The 17,579-nt window shown below is 35.5% G+C and overlaps 1 protein-coding gene and 1 non-coding gene across 3 annotated transcripts in view; one reads left to right on the top strand and one right to left on the bottom strand.

The window, feature by feature from the left end:
* Positions 1-821: 821 nt before the first annotated feature.
* Positions 822-17,579, bottom strand: part of FAM162A (family with sequence similarity 162 member A) — a 37,805-nt gene continuing 21,047 nt past the window's right edge. For both annotated transcript variants that reach the window (XM_051985395.1, XM_051985396.1), the window contains exons 2-5: positions 13,877-14,002; positions 11,041-11,149; positions 4,680-4,788; positions 822-1,984 (exon numbers count right to left, since the gene is read on the bottom strand). In XM_051985395.1, coding sequence (XP_051841355.1) covers positions 1,886-1,984; positions 4,680-4,788; positions 11,041-11,149; positions 13,877-14,002 — 443 coding nt within the window. In that variant the 3' untranslated portion in view covers positions 822-1,885. The remainder of the gene's footprint in view (positions 1,985-4,679; positions 4,789-11,040; positions 11,150-13,876; positions 14,003-17,579) is intronic.
* LOC127558436 (U6 spliceosomal RNA) lies at positions 14,934-15,040 on the top strand. The gene has a single exon (XR_007952827.1). It is a non-coding gene; the product is annotated as a U6 spliceosomal RNA (small nuclear RNA).

The raw sequence follows: 17,579 nt of genomic DNA, 5'->3' as shown, positions 1-17,579 counted from the left end.
GGGAATGATGTTGGTACTCAGTGAAATGTTATGGGATACAGAAGTAATTGGTCAGAAGAACCTCCTACAACATGTAGGGAATTCTGGAACACAGGTGGCCCTGGGGATGAAGACAAGAGGAATAAAAAGGGAACTATACCTATAAGGAGAATGGTTGGTTTCTTGGATTTATGAGGCAGTCTTCCTCAGTCTTGTTGCACCAAACTGCAGAATAATGCTGTCAGAATCTTTATATTCTTTAATTCTAAATTATTCTACTTTATTCTTAGAGAGGAAGTGATGTATAGCAGAGACAAAACCATCTTTGATTTAAAAAACAAATTTATTTCAAGAAATATATTGTAAAAGTATGTTATTCAAAAATTTTAAATGGTAGCCTTCTATTGAGAAATATTTTTTTTAGACAGCAACATTCCAATAGGTAAATATATGTATCAGTAATGCCAGTGAAATATGAGTACCAAAGGTAAAATAATTAATATTTAGTATATCAAGAAATCAGTTAAATTACATTTAAATTAAAAAAAAAATAGGCCTGAATGGAAAATTCTGTGATGTTATTGATGTGTCAAATATTATCTTAACTAAATATCAGTTTTAAAACATTAATATAAAATAATTTCTGGTGTTGATTTAATCTCTGTAAGAAAAAAACTGAGTTTTAGAGTGACAATTAAAGGATACCTACCCATTTATATTCAGGAAGCATGTGAGAATAAATAGCAAATGTTCAAAATAGAAATCATATGTACCTATGTTTTTAACAGATAACTAAACTGTACCTAAGTCAAATTCTATGTGAAAAAGAGGGTTGCAAAAACTTATGTTAAACCATTTATTTAAATCATAAAGTCACAAATCACAAATGATTTTTTGCACAAGGAAACAGATAAATGTCAGGTACATAACGTAAGTCCTAGAAGTGGTACATGACTGTTCCTCAGTTGTTTGATGGTCCTACAAGTTACAGAGTAGTGGGAAATAAGCTGCTACTCATGCATGGAGAGAAGACTTGGTTTCAGCCATTCTTTCCTTGGGGTTTATTCACTAGCTATATCCTTCTATACTCAGGAAGTAACAGAGCTCTTACCTAGTGATAATCATAGGAAAATGAAGGTACACATAGCTGCCTCTGTGGCAGACTCTCTGAAGGATGATGTTAATTCAGAATTGGTCACTGACAACCAGGTCTTTGCAAATTCTAGTATCACATCACCACATAGGTATGATCCTGCCTTTCCTGAAGACCTATTCCCTACCACTCTGTAACTTCTAGAATCCTCAAGCAGCTTGGGTACAAGGCAGATAGCACTCCCTGTGCTTAGGTTGCATGCCTAACTACTACTTTTTTGACTGTCCAGAAAAGCCAAGCGAGTGGTGAAATATTTTCATCATTACTTTTATGACAGAACCCTTAGCTGGTTCTCATCTAGCTCTTTCTGGTCTGTGTTGCTGAGTACTTAGAAAATTGGTACATAAACACAGAGTGGGCCACCTAGATTTTTCATTAAAAACTGTAATAAAGTATTTTTATGGTATGTGAAAGAAAAATAGTACCTGTGCTCTCAAACAAAACCTTTAGCAATGTAGAAATAAATCAGTTTAGCATTATGAACAATGGGTATTTGACCTAAATCACATCACTTTTATTGTCTTTGTTTTTCAAATGACCAAGAGCTAGGGTTTGGTTCAAACTCTGATCACCTGTGAAAAATGACAAGCTGTTCTGTTGAGATAATTTATTGATAATGCTACAAAACACAGCAAAGGGGCACTGGTAAAAGTCATTCTTTTATGCAAATAGTTTTCCCACACTAGGCATTGGCCTACCACACTGTTCTTGCTGAGTTTTAAATACCCATCTAACCACTTCATATCTGTAATTCTAATCAGTTTTGGACTCCAGGGCTTCTTCCGCTTCCCTTCTCAAACGAGCTTTCCTTTCTAAGTTCAGGCTTGTCAAGGTCTCATGTCTTTTGGCAGCCTACAGGGAAACAAAACAGAAGGCCTCATGACTATTCACTCCACACCACTGACCAGTTTCACCTAAAGACTTCACCCAGGCTATTTCATTCCATTCTTCTTCATAATTTTTTCTATTTTCTCCAAATGGGTCCTAAAGCTAGGGGCTAATCCACCCAGGTGTAATCATTTCTTTCCTTTTCCAAAAAAATTTCTTCTGCTTTTTTTTCCCCTTTCTCCTCAACTTCATTTTTGTTACAGACATCAGTTTCTCTAACAAGTCAATGGACAATCCCCAGGTTCCCTCTGCCCCATCTCCATAATCTTCCCATTTTCCTCTTCTTGTTACCTAGATCTCGGCCTGCATCCTGCCATCAAACTTATTCACCAAAATGATGTTGGTGATGGTTTTTGACATCACATATATTCTTCAGGTGCTGGAGTTGAAGCCAAGGAGGGCTTTAGACATGGAACTTGCTTGAATAGCACTATACAGGAACTGAAGTAAGCTGTGAAGTGAATCCTGCTTCCTCCCCTACCTTACTCCCCAAGCCCAGGGACATAGAGCCCCTGACAATGAAAGGGAGATGTTTGCCCTTGCTATGCCTGTGAAGTCAATATTTCTTTGTAAAAGCTAATCTGACTTAAATGGAAGTAGGATGCTTACACCTCTAAAATCGAGGGAGTATGTACATGACTAAATGTATATATTCTTCAGCATCAAAGACAAGAAAAATGGAGACCTGCCACTCACCAACCCTCACATGTCACTGTGTGGGACTGTTGACAACAGCAACACCAATCTATCCCAGTCTGCTGCTTTCTTTCACAGACAGCACAGAGTGGGTGCTTCTCTTTATTTCACACACTCTCTCCCCACCCAAGATGCATAGAACTCACAGAAACTTATACACAAATATAAAAAACATGTGAAGCATTTAAGATAGTTTCCTTTGGAAGGAACTAACAAGACAACACCCTGACATCTTAATGAAGCCCTATCTGTCCTAGAGATTCCTACATAATCCTACCCAAACTCAGTGTTCCCTATGAATTGGAGTTCTTCTAAAAGGCAAACAAACTTTTCATTTTCTGCAGAAAATTGAGTCCCAGCCAACCAATTACCTTGTGGACTGCTTCAGTCATCCAAACTCAGTCTGAGGTTACTGACCTCTTAAACTGAGCTCTTAACAAGTCATCAGTAGGTATTGAGGAAACACAGATCAGATACCTCAAACATATGCTTGAAGACCCATCAGTTCATCAAATTGACTGGATGAATTTTTTGTTGAGTCCCCTTTAAACCCATCATTTTTAAATCTTTTCTTTTAAAGACATTGTCTCTTAAAATATACTCTCCTTGTTTTTCAAAGAGAAATAGTGTATTTCTTGTTCTTTCTGTGCTCTAGTCAAACTTCTTTTGTGTATATAATTCAACTTTGGTGTTATATAAAAAGGTAGCACCAGTGTGGGAGATGCCAGGGACCTGCTTCTGGGAAAAGACATCCTATTTTGTGGGCAGGAATAGCCTCATTTCATCAGCCATGTAGTGTAGACTAAAGCTTCTTACAGTGTGGGGTGCCACCTTACAGGGGGTCACAAAACTGAATGTGCAGTCATGAAATTATGATCTACTATCAGTAAATGTTTGATTTGTATACCTATTTTATATACCTAACACCCAGGATTGCATAAAAATTTCTCGGGCAAAAAAGGGCCATGAATGAAAAAAGATTAAGAAGTCTTGGCCTAAACAAGGAGGTAGCCATTTTCTCTCTTTCCAGTGGTGTCCATGGATGAAGCTCTTGTTCACCTACAAGCATAGGCATCATGCACAAAGCTGGATGCAGGGAAAGGCCATCTCCCTAACCCCACCTTCCAGTGTTTAGGCCTTGGGGCCCCCAAGAAAAAATGCCTGGAGTCTTAGTCTGAGCCATGACAATCTTGGAGCCCAGAATTTCAGGTCAAATGTTGATTTCTGTTTAAAAAGGAAACTCTGAGGAGCCAGGATGCTGGGGTGCAAGCCCAGGAGGGCTTTGGACTTGGAATTTGGTTAGACAACATTATACAAGAATTGAGTCCAACTGTGAAACTAATCTCACTTCACCCCCTCCCAAAGATCCAGAACAGCACTGCAATTCTCTCCCATGGTGAGTAGAAATGAATAATAAGAACAGCAAAATGAATCAGTTTTTATTTTGTTAACTCTAGTACCCCCTACTTCTCTGCATATTCATTCCTCCATCATCTCTAAAGCTAAGAAAAGTTAGATGGGAGCAGCTAGTTGGCACAGTGGATAGACCACCAGTCCTGAAGTCAAGAGGACCTAAGTTCAACTTGGTCTGAGACCAAGTGTCTGGTCTTGGACACTTAACACTTCCTAGCTGTGTGACCCTGGGCAAGTAACTTAATCCCAATTGCCTCAGCGAAAAGAAAAGAAAAAAAAAGTTATGTTAGATGAAGGAAGATGCATATGCCTCGGTACCCTTGGTAAGTTTAAATCATCAGATGTCATTAAGTATATTCAGAAATGAGAAACAAGAATATCATTAACTGTAGCCTCTGAGCCCCTTAATGTCTTAATCCTTTCGGAGAGGTCAGAATTTGGGCTGATGGAAAATGGAGTAATCTTTACCTGTGGCTATCAGAATATAGACTAATGTTTGTTTCACAGGTCATCACAGAAAATAAGATGCAGAAGGAAAATTTACACTTACCTGTTTTCCCTGAAAAATCATAACTATGCATCCTACTATAGTTAGGGCAATCATGATGTAGCTGACCTTGACCCGGACCCTGTTCTTGGCAGCATCAAGCAACTCAAATCTAACAAAACAAGACCAGATAATTAAATGTGAGCAAGCACCAGGCAACATGTCAGGCCATTTTATATCGCAGAATCTTAGAAACCCCAAAGTTAAAAGGGAATTCAAACCCCAACTCTAACTCAAGTACAAATACTTTCTATAGCATACCCAACAGGGGACTATGCAGACTCCCCCTGAACAATTCCAATAAAGGAAGAACTCTGCCTCATAAAGCATTCTATTCTATTTTTGGATAGCTATTTTAAAAAATTCAAGTCACAGAAGAATAGAGATTCAAAGGTAGAAGAAATAAACCCTCTCATTTTACAAATGAAGTTAATATGTCCAGAGATGAATAGATAGGCCAAAAGTCACACACAGTAAAATAAGAGGGAACTGAAGTCAAGTCTTCTACTCCCAAGTCCAATATTTGGGCTATCATACCATACCACTTTTTCCTTTTAAAGTCTACTTCCATATAATTTATTTCAACATAAAAGACCATTTTGACTGAAGTAGAATAAAAGGCATCTAGAGGTAGAAAAGATGATAGGAACATATACTCTATCCTCCTTTCCAAGAAATAAATCACCTGTACCACATTTCTGGTATGCATTTCTCAGTCTCTATTTGAATATTTCCAATGGCAAGGAGTTCATTACCTTACAAAGTAGCCCATTCCATTTTTGAACTGCTCTTAGAGAAAGTTCTTCCCTCTATTAAACTGAAATCTTCCTTCCCCTCTTGTCATTTCCATTAGTGGTGGAATACTTTTGGACAAATAACTATTTTCTCATCTCATCTTAGGCCAAGACTTCTTAATCTTTTTTCATCTCATCACCCATCTCATCATATGGATGCTTTCAAGCATCTGAAGGTTGTTCTCATGTTTTCCCTGGCTCTTCTCTTCTAAAAGTGACATCTCCCACATGTGGGGAGCATGAAAGGGCAAGTTACATTTATAAGATGCTTTGTGTCATAGGAGAAACATCAAAATAATATTACAGAAACAGGGCAGGCATATTCTCATTTGGTAGGTAAAAAAATTAAGATTAGTAAAGGTGAAAAACTTACATACACAATCTTGATTAATCAGTAGTGGGTTTGGGCAATTATCTAGATCTGCCTTGTTCTACTCTCTTTCCAAGAGATTCAACTGCCAACATAGCAGCAATTTATAGAACATTTAGAGAAAATAGGAAATTTCAATAAAACACCACAGCCATAAAAAATGCCCATACAGAATCATCCCAAAATCTAAAAGGAAACACATGCTTACAAAGCTCTTTAGATATATCATCTCATTTGATTCTACAACCTCTTTATAAGATAAGTGGTAGTTTCTCATTTTATAGAAGAGGAAGGTGAGCTTCAAAAAGGCTAAGTGACTATTGTCCCTAGGCTGGTTTAAGTGTCTGAGACAAGATTGAAGCCCAAATCTTCTGGAGTCCATTATTCTTTCCACTAGATCAGCAACTGCCTTGATAGCTGGTTTAGAGACCAGTGAGATCTGGCTATTATCTAGAATGATCTGCTCAATTAGTCCAAAATAAGAAATGTTTATAAAAGTATTCTCCTTCGTGGTAAAGAAAGAGAAGGATAAATAAAAGAAACTAAGATTGAGGGAAAGAGGGAGGAGGCAGCTAGGTGGCTCAGTGGATATCCCTGAAGTCAGGAGGACCTGAGTTCAAATCTGATCTCAGACACTTAACACTTCCTAGCTGTGTGAACCTAGGCAAGTCACTTAACCCCAATTGCCTCAGCAAAAAAAAAAAAGAAAGAAAGAAAGAAAGAAACTAAGATGGGGGAAAAATACACAGTAATCACAACTATAAATGTAAATGGGATGAACTTATTCATAAAATGAAAGTAGATAGCAAATTAGATTAGAAACACGAGCACAAGAATATGCTGTTTACAATAAATATACCTGAAATAGAAAGACATGCATAACAGAGAGTAAAATAAGAGACTGGAGCAAAATCTATTATGCTTCAGCTGAAGTAAAAAAGGCAAGCATCTCAGACAAAGCAAAAGCAAAATTAACCTAATTAAAAAAGATAATCACACAAACTAGATTTTGGATACAATAGACAATGAAAGAACATCAAAAATTTTTACACCAAGTTTCTCTGATAAAAGCCTTATTTCTCAAATATTAGGGAACTTGGTCAAATTTATAAAAAAAAAAAAAGCCATTTCACAATTGATAAATGATCAAGGGATATAAACAGGCAGTTTTCAAAAGAAGAAATTAAAACTAAAGTCAAATGAAAAAAATGTTCAAAATCACTATTAATTAGAAAAATGTAAATTAAAATAATTCTGAGGTGCCATCTTTATATCCTCATATAAAATGCTTTTTTTTTTTCCTTTGATGTGGGAATTCTAGATTTTGGTCATGGCTTTCTTAGGACTTTTTGGAATTCTTTTTAGGTGGTGATCACAGGCTTCTTTCTGTCTTTACTTTGCTTTCTGTTTATAATGAATTTTGGCAGTTTTAATATATGATTTTTTGAAATGTAGTGACCAGATTTGGAAAAAAAATTTATGGTTTTAAGGGAATCCATTGATTCTTAAATGATCTTTTCTTGACCTGTTTTCCAGTTCAATTGTTTTTTATATCATGTTACTTACATTTTCTAATATTTTCAATCTTTTATTATTGTTATTTTTTTCTGTCTCATGATCAATGCTAGAGGAGAAATGATCAATGCTAGAGGAGATATGAGAAAATAGGTACAGTAATGAATTTCTATGGAGGTATGAACTAGTCCAACCACTGTGGAGAGCAATTTAGAACTATGCCCAAAAGGCTATAAAACTGTGCAGACCTTTTGACCCAGCAATATCTACTAAGCCTATATCTCAAAGAGCTCAAAGTAAAAGAACCTATATGTACAAAAAATATGGCAGCTCTTTTTTGGTGGCAAAGTATTGGAAATTGAGGAGATATGCATTAATTAGAGAATGGCTGAACAAACTGGTATATCATTGATATGGAATACTATTGTGCTATAAGAAATGACAAAGAGGATGGTTTCAGAAAAACCTGAAAAGACCTATATGAACAGAAGCAAAATGAAATAAAACAGAACCAAGAGATCATTGGATACAATATTGTAATGGTTGTCAATAGTGAAAGACTTAGCTATTCTGATTAATATAGTGATATGAGACAAATTGAAAAGATTCATAATGAAAATTGCTATCCCCTTCCAAAAAGAGAACTGATGAACTCTTGAGTGCAAACTGAAGTGTAATTTTCTCAGGTTATTTTTCTTGCTTTTTTTTTTTTTTTGATATGGCTAACATGGAAATATGTTACATGATTTCATATATATTATGGGTATCATATTTTTTTGTCTTCTTAGCAGGTGGGAAAAGGTTTAGAAGGGCAAGAGAATTTGTAATGCAAATTTTTTTTAAAAGCTCTCAAAAAGAGCTAATTCAGTTTCAATTGATCAAGGATGGACAGAAGCAGCTACACCCAAAGAAAGAACACTGGGAAATGAATATAAACTGCTTGCATTTTTGTTTTTCTTCCCAGGTTATTTATACCTTCTGAATCTAATTCTCCCTGTGCAACAAGAAAACTGTTCCGTTCTGCACACATATATTGTATCTAGGATATACTGCAACCTATTCAATATGTAAAGGACTGCTTGCCATCTGGGGGAGGGGGTGGAGGGAGGGAAGGGGAAAAATCGGAACAGAAGTGAGTGCAAGGGATAATGCTGTAAAAAATTACCCTGGCATGGGTTCTATCAAATAAAACATTATTTAAAAAAAAAAAAAAAGCTCTCAATTTTTTTAAGGAGAAAGACATATGGTTCCTGACAGTTATTATATTAACTTTTCTTTTTTCCAAGCAATCAAGGGAGACAGCCTGGAGTAAGAGCAGATAATGTTTCCAAGTTTGAAAAGTGCTAGTTATCAAAGTGAAAATTTCAGACACTGTCAAGATATTTTTGGCAATGCTCATGGCTCTTTCTTTCAGAAATAAGAATTAGCTGTGAGAATGGATCAGTTTGCTAGTACCTGTATGTTAGTCAGAAAATGTATTCCAACCGGAGGGGAAAATATTTGATTTTTCTTCCATCACATTTGAGAAATAAATAAAATTAAGAGATGGATGCACTAATCTGGCAAAAAGCAGCACATTATTTATCATACAAAGCACACATTTAGGGGAATAAGTTCTGGCAGGTGAACTTGGACATTTGGGAAAAAAAAAGACTAGGAAATTCAAACAGAGATACTTAAAGACTTTTTTTATAGTGGTAGCTGAAACCCAGGAAGCAGAGGAAGGCAAAAGAACTCAGGTGACCCAAGGTGAGAGCCCAGTAAAGATGACAAAAGTATAGCTAGGAAAAGAGATCTGGCATAAAGCCATAATTAAGGAACTAAAGGAGAGATGAGTAAATTAAAGAAAACATGCCATCAGTAAAATTAATAATCAGTACAAATCTATAAATAGATTCATAGAATCTCCAAAAGAAGAGTAGCACTATGATTGCAAATAGACACTCAAAAAAATAAGGATTTTTTTCACAAAGACTATATGAATCCCTAAGAAGGAATGAAGCAAGAAATAAAAAATAAAATAAAAATTCTGGAGGAAAGAAATTAAAATAAAATGAACTCAGGAAAATTGTAAACTTTACTTAAGAATGGATTCCCTGAAAACCAGAATACACTAAAAAAAAAAAAAAAAAAAATCAATGTCTCCATGAGACAGAAAAAAATAACAATAATAAAAGATTGAAAATATTAGAAAATGTAAGTAACATGATATAAAAAACAATTGAACTGGAAAACAGGTCAAGAAAAGATCATTTAAGAATCAATGGATTCCCTTAAAACCATAAATTTTTTTTCCAAATCTGGTCACTACATTTCAAAAAATCATATATTAAAACTGCCAAAATTCATTATAAACAGAAAGCAAAGACAGAAAGAAGCCTGTGATCACCACCTAAAAAGAATTCCAAAAAGTCCTAAGAAAGCCATGACCAAAATCTAGAACTCCCACATCAAAGGAAAAAAAAAAAAAGCATCAAAGAGAAGCGGTTCAAATATAAAGAAATCATTACTTCTATTAAAACTAAAAAGACAAATTATTGTATGTGAATATAATGGAATATTACCATAAGAATCAACCAAAAAATTAAAATAATCTTTAACAGTATGTAATGATGTGGAGTCAAGTGAACACAGCACCCCAACTCTGAATGAATTAAGAACTCTGAACAAAGCAACAATCAATCATATCTTCAGAGGGCTGGTTTCTTCATTTTTAAAATGAAATGAATTAGGTGATTTCAAAGTTCCCCTCCTTTTCTATGATTCTAATGAAAGGCAGTCATCACAGAAAAAGCCTGAGTCTAAAATCCTAGGTTCTAACATTAACTCCACCAAAAATCTCCATCTGACTAGAAAGGTGACTTTTCTGACAGCTCTATGAATATGTTTTATTGTCTATAATATGAAAATAGCATTTCCTTTACCTACTTCAGAGTTGTGAGAATCATATCAGATAACATAAGAATATATTGAAAAAATGTAAAATACCATATACATGAAAAGTCCACTTGTTTTAAAAACAAAGAAACCACCTTTCTGGGCCTGAAGGAGACTTACATAACATCAGCCATCAAATTAGTACCATAAAAGAGGCTAGAACTCAGATCTCCTCACTCCCAGTGGTCCTTTCTGCCAAATCAAATAATTCACATGTTTTCACTGACTAGAATTCAGTGACTTTGACAAATTAAAGAAATTGGCTTGATGGTGTATTATAATTTCACAGTTTCAGCCTATATTTTCTCATGTGAATGGAAAAATAATATTTGCACTATTTGCCTCACAAGGTTGCTATGAGAAATGTTCCTTGTAAACTGTAAAGCACTAAATAAATGAGAATTGTGATAATCACAATTAGGATTCACTATAGGAATGAGTCTAAGAGATTAGGGAGGAAAAGAATAGAGAAGGTTGACAGAAGAAAGAGAAGTAAAAATCCCAAACTCGAATTCAACCATAAGATTGCCTTTGAAGGACTTGTCAGGCATTTGGTTATAGACGTCAGTGCCTCAGTTTCAAGGTCAAAGGTTCTGCACTTCTGTTTTAGTCCTCTTGTATTAACATAAGCAGGTATTCAAATATTTGACAGAGAATATCATGTGTACTACATCGGAAGGAGTACTTGACACAAGCTGGGGCTGAATTCTATCTACCATTTTCTTACAGGTCTGGGTTTTGCACTCACGAGATTGTCTCTGGGATTTCTTCTTCTTTTTTGAAACGGCCTGACCAGACGATTAACTTCTTTTCCCAGGGAGTGGGCTTATGTAATGGCACTCTAGGTTTATAAAAATCTGTGGAAAAACAAGTGATAAATCTCACATTATTCAACTATAAGGGATTTATCAAGCATCTCTAATTTAGTAAAGAAGGTAACAGATAAATGCTCAAACAGTAATATTAGCTGTGCTTATATATTTTAAAACATATAAACCAAATGTTAATTAGAAAGGATACTGAGCTACCCTGAGCTAACCTTTGGTTGGGAAGAACATTCTAAGAAATAATTCCTTTCTTAATTCCCTCTAAAACAAAAGAGCTATTTATGCAACAAAATGTTTATATAATACATGAAGGAGACACTATCAGAAAAGGAGCAATAAAGAAGCTCAAGATCATGGCAAATAAACCCAGTTAGGGATTATATAAAATTGAAGTGCTATTTAACTTTTGTATATTTTTGTGTTATCATTCTAAATAGAGGGCAAACTCTTCAAAGATATCCACCTCAAATGGATGTAATGCTTTATGTTTGGAAAGCATTTAATAAATTCACTGATTTCTTTATCCATGTATTCTATCCAAAAAAATGAAATATAAAATGTATCACTTCTTCAACAAAAAAATTAATTCAACAAACATTTATTAAGCACCTACTGGGTTCACAGCATGGTGTTTGGTGCTAGAGGGATACAAAATTTAGATAAGACATTCTTCAGATTCCTGTTCTAGTAGGGGGACCAAACAGGTAACATATATAATCGTATAAGTACATTAAGTACTCACCAAAGTACTATCTTAATGAGGATGAATTAGGGCAAAACCTTCCAAAATTGAGAAGTAAACACAACAAAGAAACTCTTTTTCCAGATTCATGCAAAAATAAGCTTATCATATGGAGAATTTTAAAAGTAACCTACTACAAAAATGGCAGTCTTTAATCTGAAATGACAATACTGCTGATTCAGTAAGAATGGCTAATTAGATCAGATCCACTGACTATGGAACTACTATTCTATATGCATAACTATATGTGAAACCTATTCAGGGAAAAACAAGGCAGAGTCCCCACTCTCTGTAAGGAGCTCATAATTTAGTTAGAAAGGCAAGGTATATATATATATAACATATATACACACACACACATATAAAAAGTTAAACAATACAAATGTTACAAAATTACATGGGACTCAAAATCAAAGGAGCAAGTTAGATGAGTGAGATAGGCTAGAATGCTGCCACTTCATGGAAATGGTAGGACCTGGGGTACAATTTCAAGTATGGATAATGATTTGACTGACAAAAAAAAATGAGGGAGGTATTCAAGATGAAATCTGTGGTGTAGCTTTGGGAACAGATAGGCTTCACTCTGTGGCATAGTAGTTCCACAGTCAGTGAATAAGAATTCTATGATTTCACTGTGACTGGGAAGTATCTATGGAAGGATTCCTTCTACTAATACAGATCAGCCATATTTGCCAAGTCTTAGTTACCAGAGGGGTCTGAGAAATTACTTAACTTGCCCAACATTTCATAGCTAGTAATGTGCTCAAAGTAGGACCTGAACCTACCATCAGCACTATTTCCATGATATACTTCTTCTCCACCCAACATCAGAATGCTATGTTAGCAATCATTGTTATTATATAGTTCTTACTATAAATGCAATAGCAAACCAGAGGATGAAATTCAAAAAAAAAAAAAAAAAACGGGATTGTATTTGTGTGAAATGAAGTATATAAAAATGAAAGTTAAATAAGAGGTTGAATCTTAAAATCTGAGCTCTGAGAAGAAGTCAGAAATTAAAGGCAAAGTTTTGAAAATCATCAGGAGGAATAAGTAAAGTCAAAAAAGAATTCTTCAAAAGAATTTTTTTTTTTTTTAAAGAGAACTAAGTATTGAGTTTTAGGAAATACCTCAAATTAAGGGACAGAAAAAGAAGACTGCAAAGAAGAGTAGTGTTGGAGACAGAAGGAGGGCTAGATTAATTTGATGCCATAAAAAGTCAAGTTTCAAGAAAAAAGGAGTAGTAAATTATATCAAATGCTACAGAGGTCAAAGTAAGAAATAAGAAAAGGTATTGGGAAAACAATGAGTAAAAGGAAAGAGATTTCAATAAATTAGAGTGAATGAGTCTATATGGGGAGAAATGGATACCGATAGCAAGTTTAAATACTTAGTCTGAGAAGTCTTCAATTTAAATACTTAACCTAAGGATAAATTTTCACACAAAAAATAAATTTTGAATTGAGTTGTAAAGATTTAGACTGGTAAAGAGGTAACAAGAAAAGCAGGAACAGAAGTAATGAAGAACAAAGAATGAATGTATATAGGACAGCAATGAAACTGAACTGATGAATAGCTAAATTAGAAAAGACTGTGAATGGGGCAGCTAGATGGTGCAGTGAACAGAGCACCAGCCCTTGAAGTCAGGAAGACCTGAATTCAAATCTGACCTAATATACTTAACACTTCCTAGCTGTGTGACCCTGGGCAAGTCACTTAACCCTAAATGACTCAACCAAAAAAGAAAGAAAGAAAGAAAAAAACTGTGAATGCCAGTCAGGCTGAGGAGGTCTAATTCCTCCAGTGGTCAGAAAGTCTTTGGTATGTTGGTATGAGAGAACTGATAGGAGTAAAGTGGTGTTTTAGATTTAATCTTGTAGCAGTGTGCAGGATGAGTCTGAATAATAAAAAAAATTAGCCAGGAGACTACTTCAGAGTCTAGATTTGTTTGGTACTGAGTTAATTGTTCTCAGTAGAGCAAAATTTATATTATATATAGCCTAATCCAACTTTACCTTTAGATGAGGGTTTTGAATTTTCCTGTGGTTTTGTACAAAATCCTTTCATCATCTTCAAATCTCCTTTTCTGGCTAGCTGAAGAGAGGGGAAAACTTCTCTTTCACACAATCTCAGGCAGTTTCCTGAAAAAAGAAGAAATATTTCCAAGAACTGAGTTTGGAACTTTCTTTAGAGGAAAAATGCCTAAAGATCACATATCCCATTTACAATGACACTTAAGTTTTGCTCAGTTTAAAAAACATATGAAGAACACAAAATACAATCAAATTTTTTTATATCATGTTTGTTTCCCAATTAATACTTCCATCATATTTTACACAAGATATCCATAGTTCTTTGTTATCCCTGACAATGTCATAAGCTAACAATTTACATTCTTGGATAAGGGAGTAGAAAAATGACCATCTTCCCTCAAACTAGTTCACTTTTCTCAAAATTTACAACTGGAGAAATTGGGCATATGATATTGACAGACATTCCTCATTCCAAAATGACTAGTTTCATTGACAGAAATTTTAATAGGCTGCATTACTCTTAGAGATAGTCTCTTGAGTCCCAGAAGGAGAACACATGACTAGAAGCAAGTGACTTAGTTTGATTAGAAATAATAAGCATGCAAAGACTTCAGGATAAGTGTCTACTGAGGTCTCTTCCCTTTGGCATATCCCTTTTCTAGCTAGCAACAGGAGTGGCCTCCAAGGTATGCTCTGGGTCTTTTCCTTCTTGTAGCCATGAAGGAGTAAACAGTAGGGCTGTCTTGGCTCAACTTTAACCTGGATAATAATCCTTATTTATACTGTTAAGTAAAAACCTTGCTTTGCAACACTCTTTTTCTCCTTCCCTAAATTCACATGGTCTTGTAATCTGCATAATCACAACTAGGCCTAAAACAAGAATTGTAACCTATTGTCACTGATATATTTACTTGTATGGTATTGATTGAATAGTTCTCATAATCAATATGCCTGGCAGTTCATTCTCTACTATATTCATATTTACTGTTGTGCTATTTCTCTTATTGCCAATATGCTGTTATTATTTCCCATTAAACTCGTGCTTGCATTGGCAGCATATACATTAAAACTGGAAAGATACAGAGAAGATTAGAATGGTCCATGCATAGGGATGACACACAAATTCATGAAGCATTCCACTAAACTGCTCTTTTAATAGCTTTTTATTTATAAGATATATGCATGGGTTATTTTTCAGCATTGACACTGCAAAACCTTTTGATCTACTTTTTTCACCTCCTCCCTCCCTCCTCCCCCAGATGGCAGGTAGACCAATATATGTTAAATATGTTAAAGTATATGTTAAATACAATATATGTATACATATCTATAAGTTATTTTGCTGCACAAGGAGAATCGGATTTTGAAATAGTGTACAATTAACCTGTGAAGGAAAACAAAAATGCAAGCAAACAATAACAGAAAGAATGGAAATGCTATGTTGTGGTCCACACTCAGTTCTCATAGTCCTTTCTCTGTGTGTAGCTAGTTCAATTAATTACTGAACAATTGGAACTGGTTTGGTTCACTTCATTGCTAAGGATGGCCAGGTCCATCAGAATTGATCATCATATAGTATTGTTGTTGAAGTATATAATGATCTCCTGGTCTTACTCATTTCACTCAGAATCAATTTATGTAAGTCTCTCCAAGCCTTTCTGAAATCACCCTATTAGTCATTTTTTACAGAACAATAATATTCCATAATGTGCATCTACCACAATTTATTCAGCCATTCTCCAATTGATGGGTATCCACTCAGTTTTGTTTCTGGCCACTACAAACAGGGCTGCCACAAACATTTTGGCACATATGGTCCCTTTCCCTTCTTTAAGATTTCTTTGGGATATAAGTCCAGTAGTAACACTGCTGGATCAAAGGGTATGCACATAAACTGCTCTTTCTTGAAAAATGTATATTTATTCTATGAAACTCAGCTCTAAACATACTGTATGACGAAGACCATATGCTCAATCTCTTACTACAAATGATTTTGTTTGAATCAATTACCATCTAGCTGATAATAGTTACATTTGAGGGGACTACCTACTCTTGCAAAGCACCCAGCTTTACAAAACTCCTCTTCAACTCTCTTATCACTTGTTGTCTTGTTGATTTATCCAAGGACATAGTTCAGTCTGAGGCTGGATTTGAAGTCTTCAGGCACAGTACTGTATCCATTGTACCACTTAGATCCTTGATAACCCCTACTAACATCCTTTTTAAGTTAAGCTTTTGATTTAATTAGGATTTTCTGCCAGACTCAATTAAGTTTACTTATTTACAGCCCAACACCAAGCTCTAAGTCTTACTCCATGTTCCTTCTTCCCCTTGCCAAGAACAAAGATAAAAAGGTGAAAGTTAGGTGGATCAGGTAGATACCAATAGTGAAAAGCAGCCCTGATCTACCTAACTTTCACCTGTGACTTCTAGAAGCTGTAGCATGCAGTGGTCACATCCTGGTAAAACCATTTCAGCATACAGGATACAACAGACTGAGTGTAACCAAGGGGTCTCAAATCCTACAGTGAGTTAGGGGGTTATCTACTCCAAGCACAAGCAAACTTTGCCTGGTGGAATGGGCAGATGAAAACAATTTGCTCCAATGGCCAGGAAGGCAGGTGAAGCAGCTGCTGTGGATCACTTAGTGCTTGGTTAGACATAGAAGACACCAAGGTCATCCACCGCATCTTGAGTTAATCATCATCATTCATCTTGACTCATGTCCTGCCATTAGACAGAGCTGACCAATCACAAGGGCTTGATACTGTCAGTCACAAGGGCTTATGGAAAATTACGTTAAAATTTGGTTGCCCAGAGAAGTTCATCGGTATAGTACATCAACTTCATGATGTCATGCTTGCTCTGTGCCTACTCCCATGCTATTTAGCATTGTTTTCAGCCATTTTTTCAAATGCCTTCATTGAAGACAAACATGGCATCAAAGTCAGCTACCACATTGATGGTACATTCTTCAATTTGAAAAGGCTACAAATCAAATTAAGAAGGAGGCAGTGTTGGTGCATGATTTTTTGGTTTGCAGATGATCGTGGACTCAATGTCCTCCAAAGCTGAGATGCAACAAAGTATGAACTAATTTTCTGCTGCTTATACTAATTTTGGTCCAACAACTAACATCAAGAAAACACAGGTACTCCATCAGCCAATACCACACTATCCATATGTGGAACTATCATTTACAGCAAATGAACAAGTTAAATGCTGTAGAGAAGTTCTCTTACCTTGGCAGTATACTTTCTAGGAATGTCCACATGCACTGACAGAACTAGCTCAGTGTTTGGAAAGCTCCAAAGGGAAGTGTGGAAGAGAAGAGTTATTAGACTGACTACCAAACTGAAGATCTACAAATCTGTTATGCTGACCTCATCATTGCATACTTGTGAAACTTGGACAGTCTATCAGCGCCATGCCAGAAAATTGAATAGCTTCCATTTGAAATGTCTTAGGAAGATTCTGAAGATCACCTGGAAGGATAAAATGCCAGACACTGAGATCCTTTCTCAAACTAAACTGCCAAGCATTCCAACTCTCTTGCAGAGAGCACAACTCCATTGGGCTGAACACAGTGTTCGAATGCCAAATGTATGCTTGCCAAAAAGATTATTTTATGGAGAACTCACCCAGAGTAAGCACCAACAAGGTGGTCAGAAAGAGCAATACAAGG

The sequence above is a fragment of the Antechinus flavipes genome, chromosome 3 (assembly GCF_016432865.1).
Source record: "Antechinus flavipes isolate AdamAnt ecotype Samford, QLD, Australia chromosome 3, AdamAnt_v2, whole genome shotgun sequence".
Taxonomy (NCBI): Eukaryota; Metazoa; Chordata; class Mammalia; order Dasyuromorphia; family Dasyuridae; genus Antechinus; species Antechinus flavipes.
The sequence above is the reverse complement of the archived record's forward strand: the minus strand, read 5'-3'. Positions and strand labels throughout refer to the sequence as shown.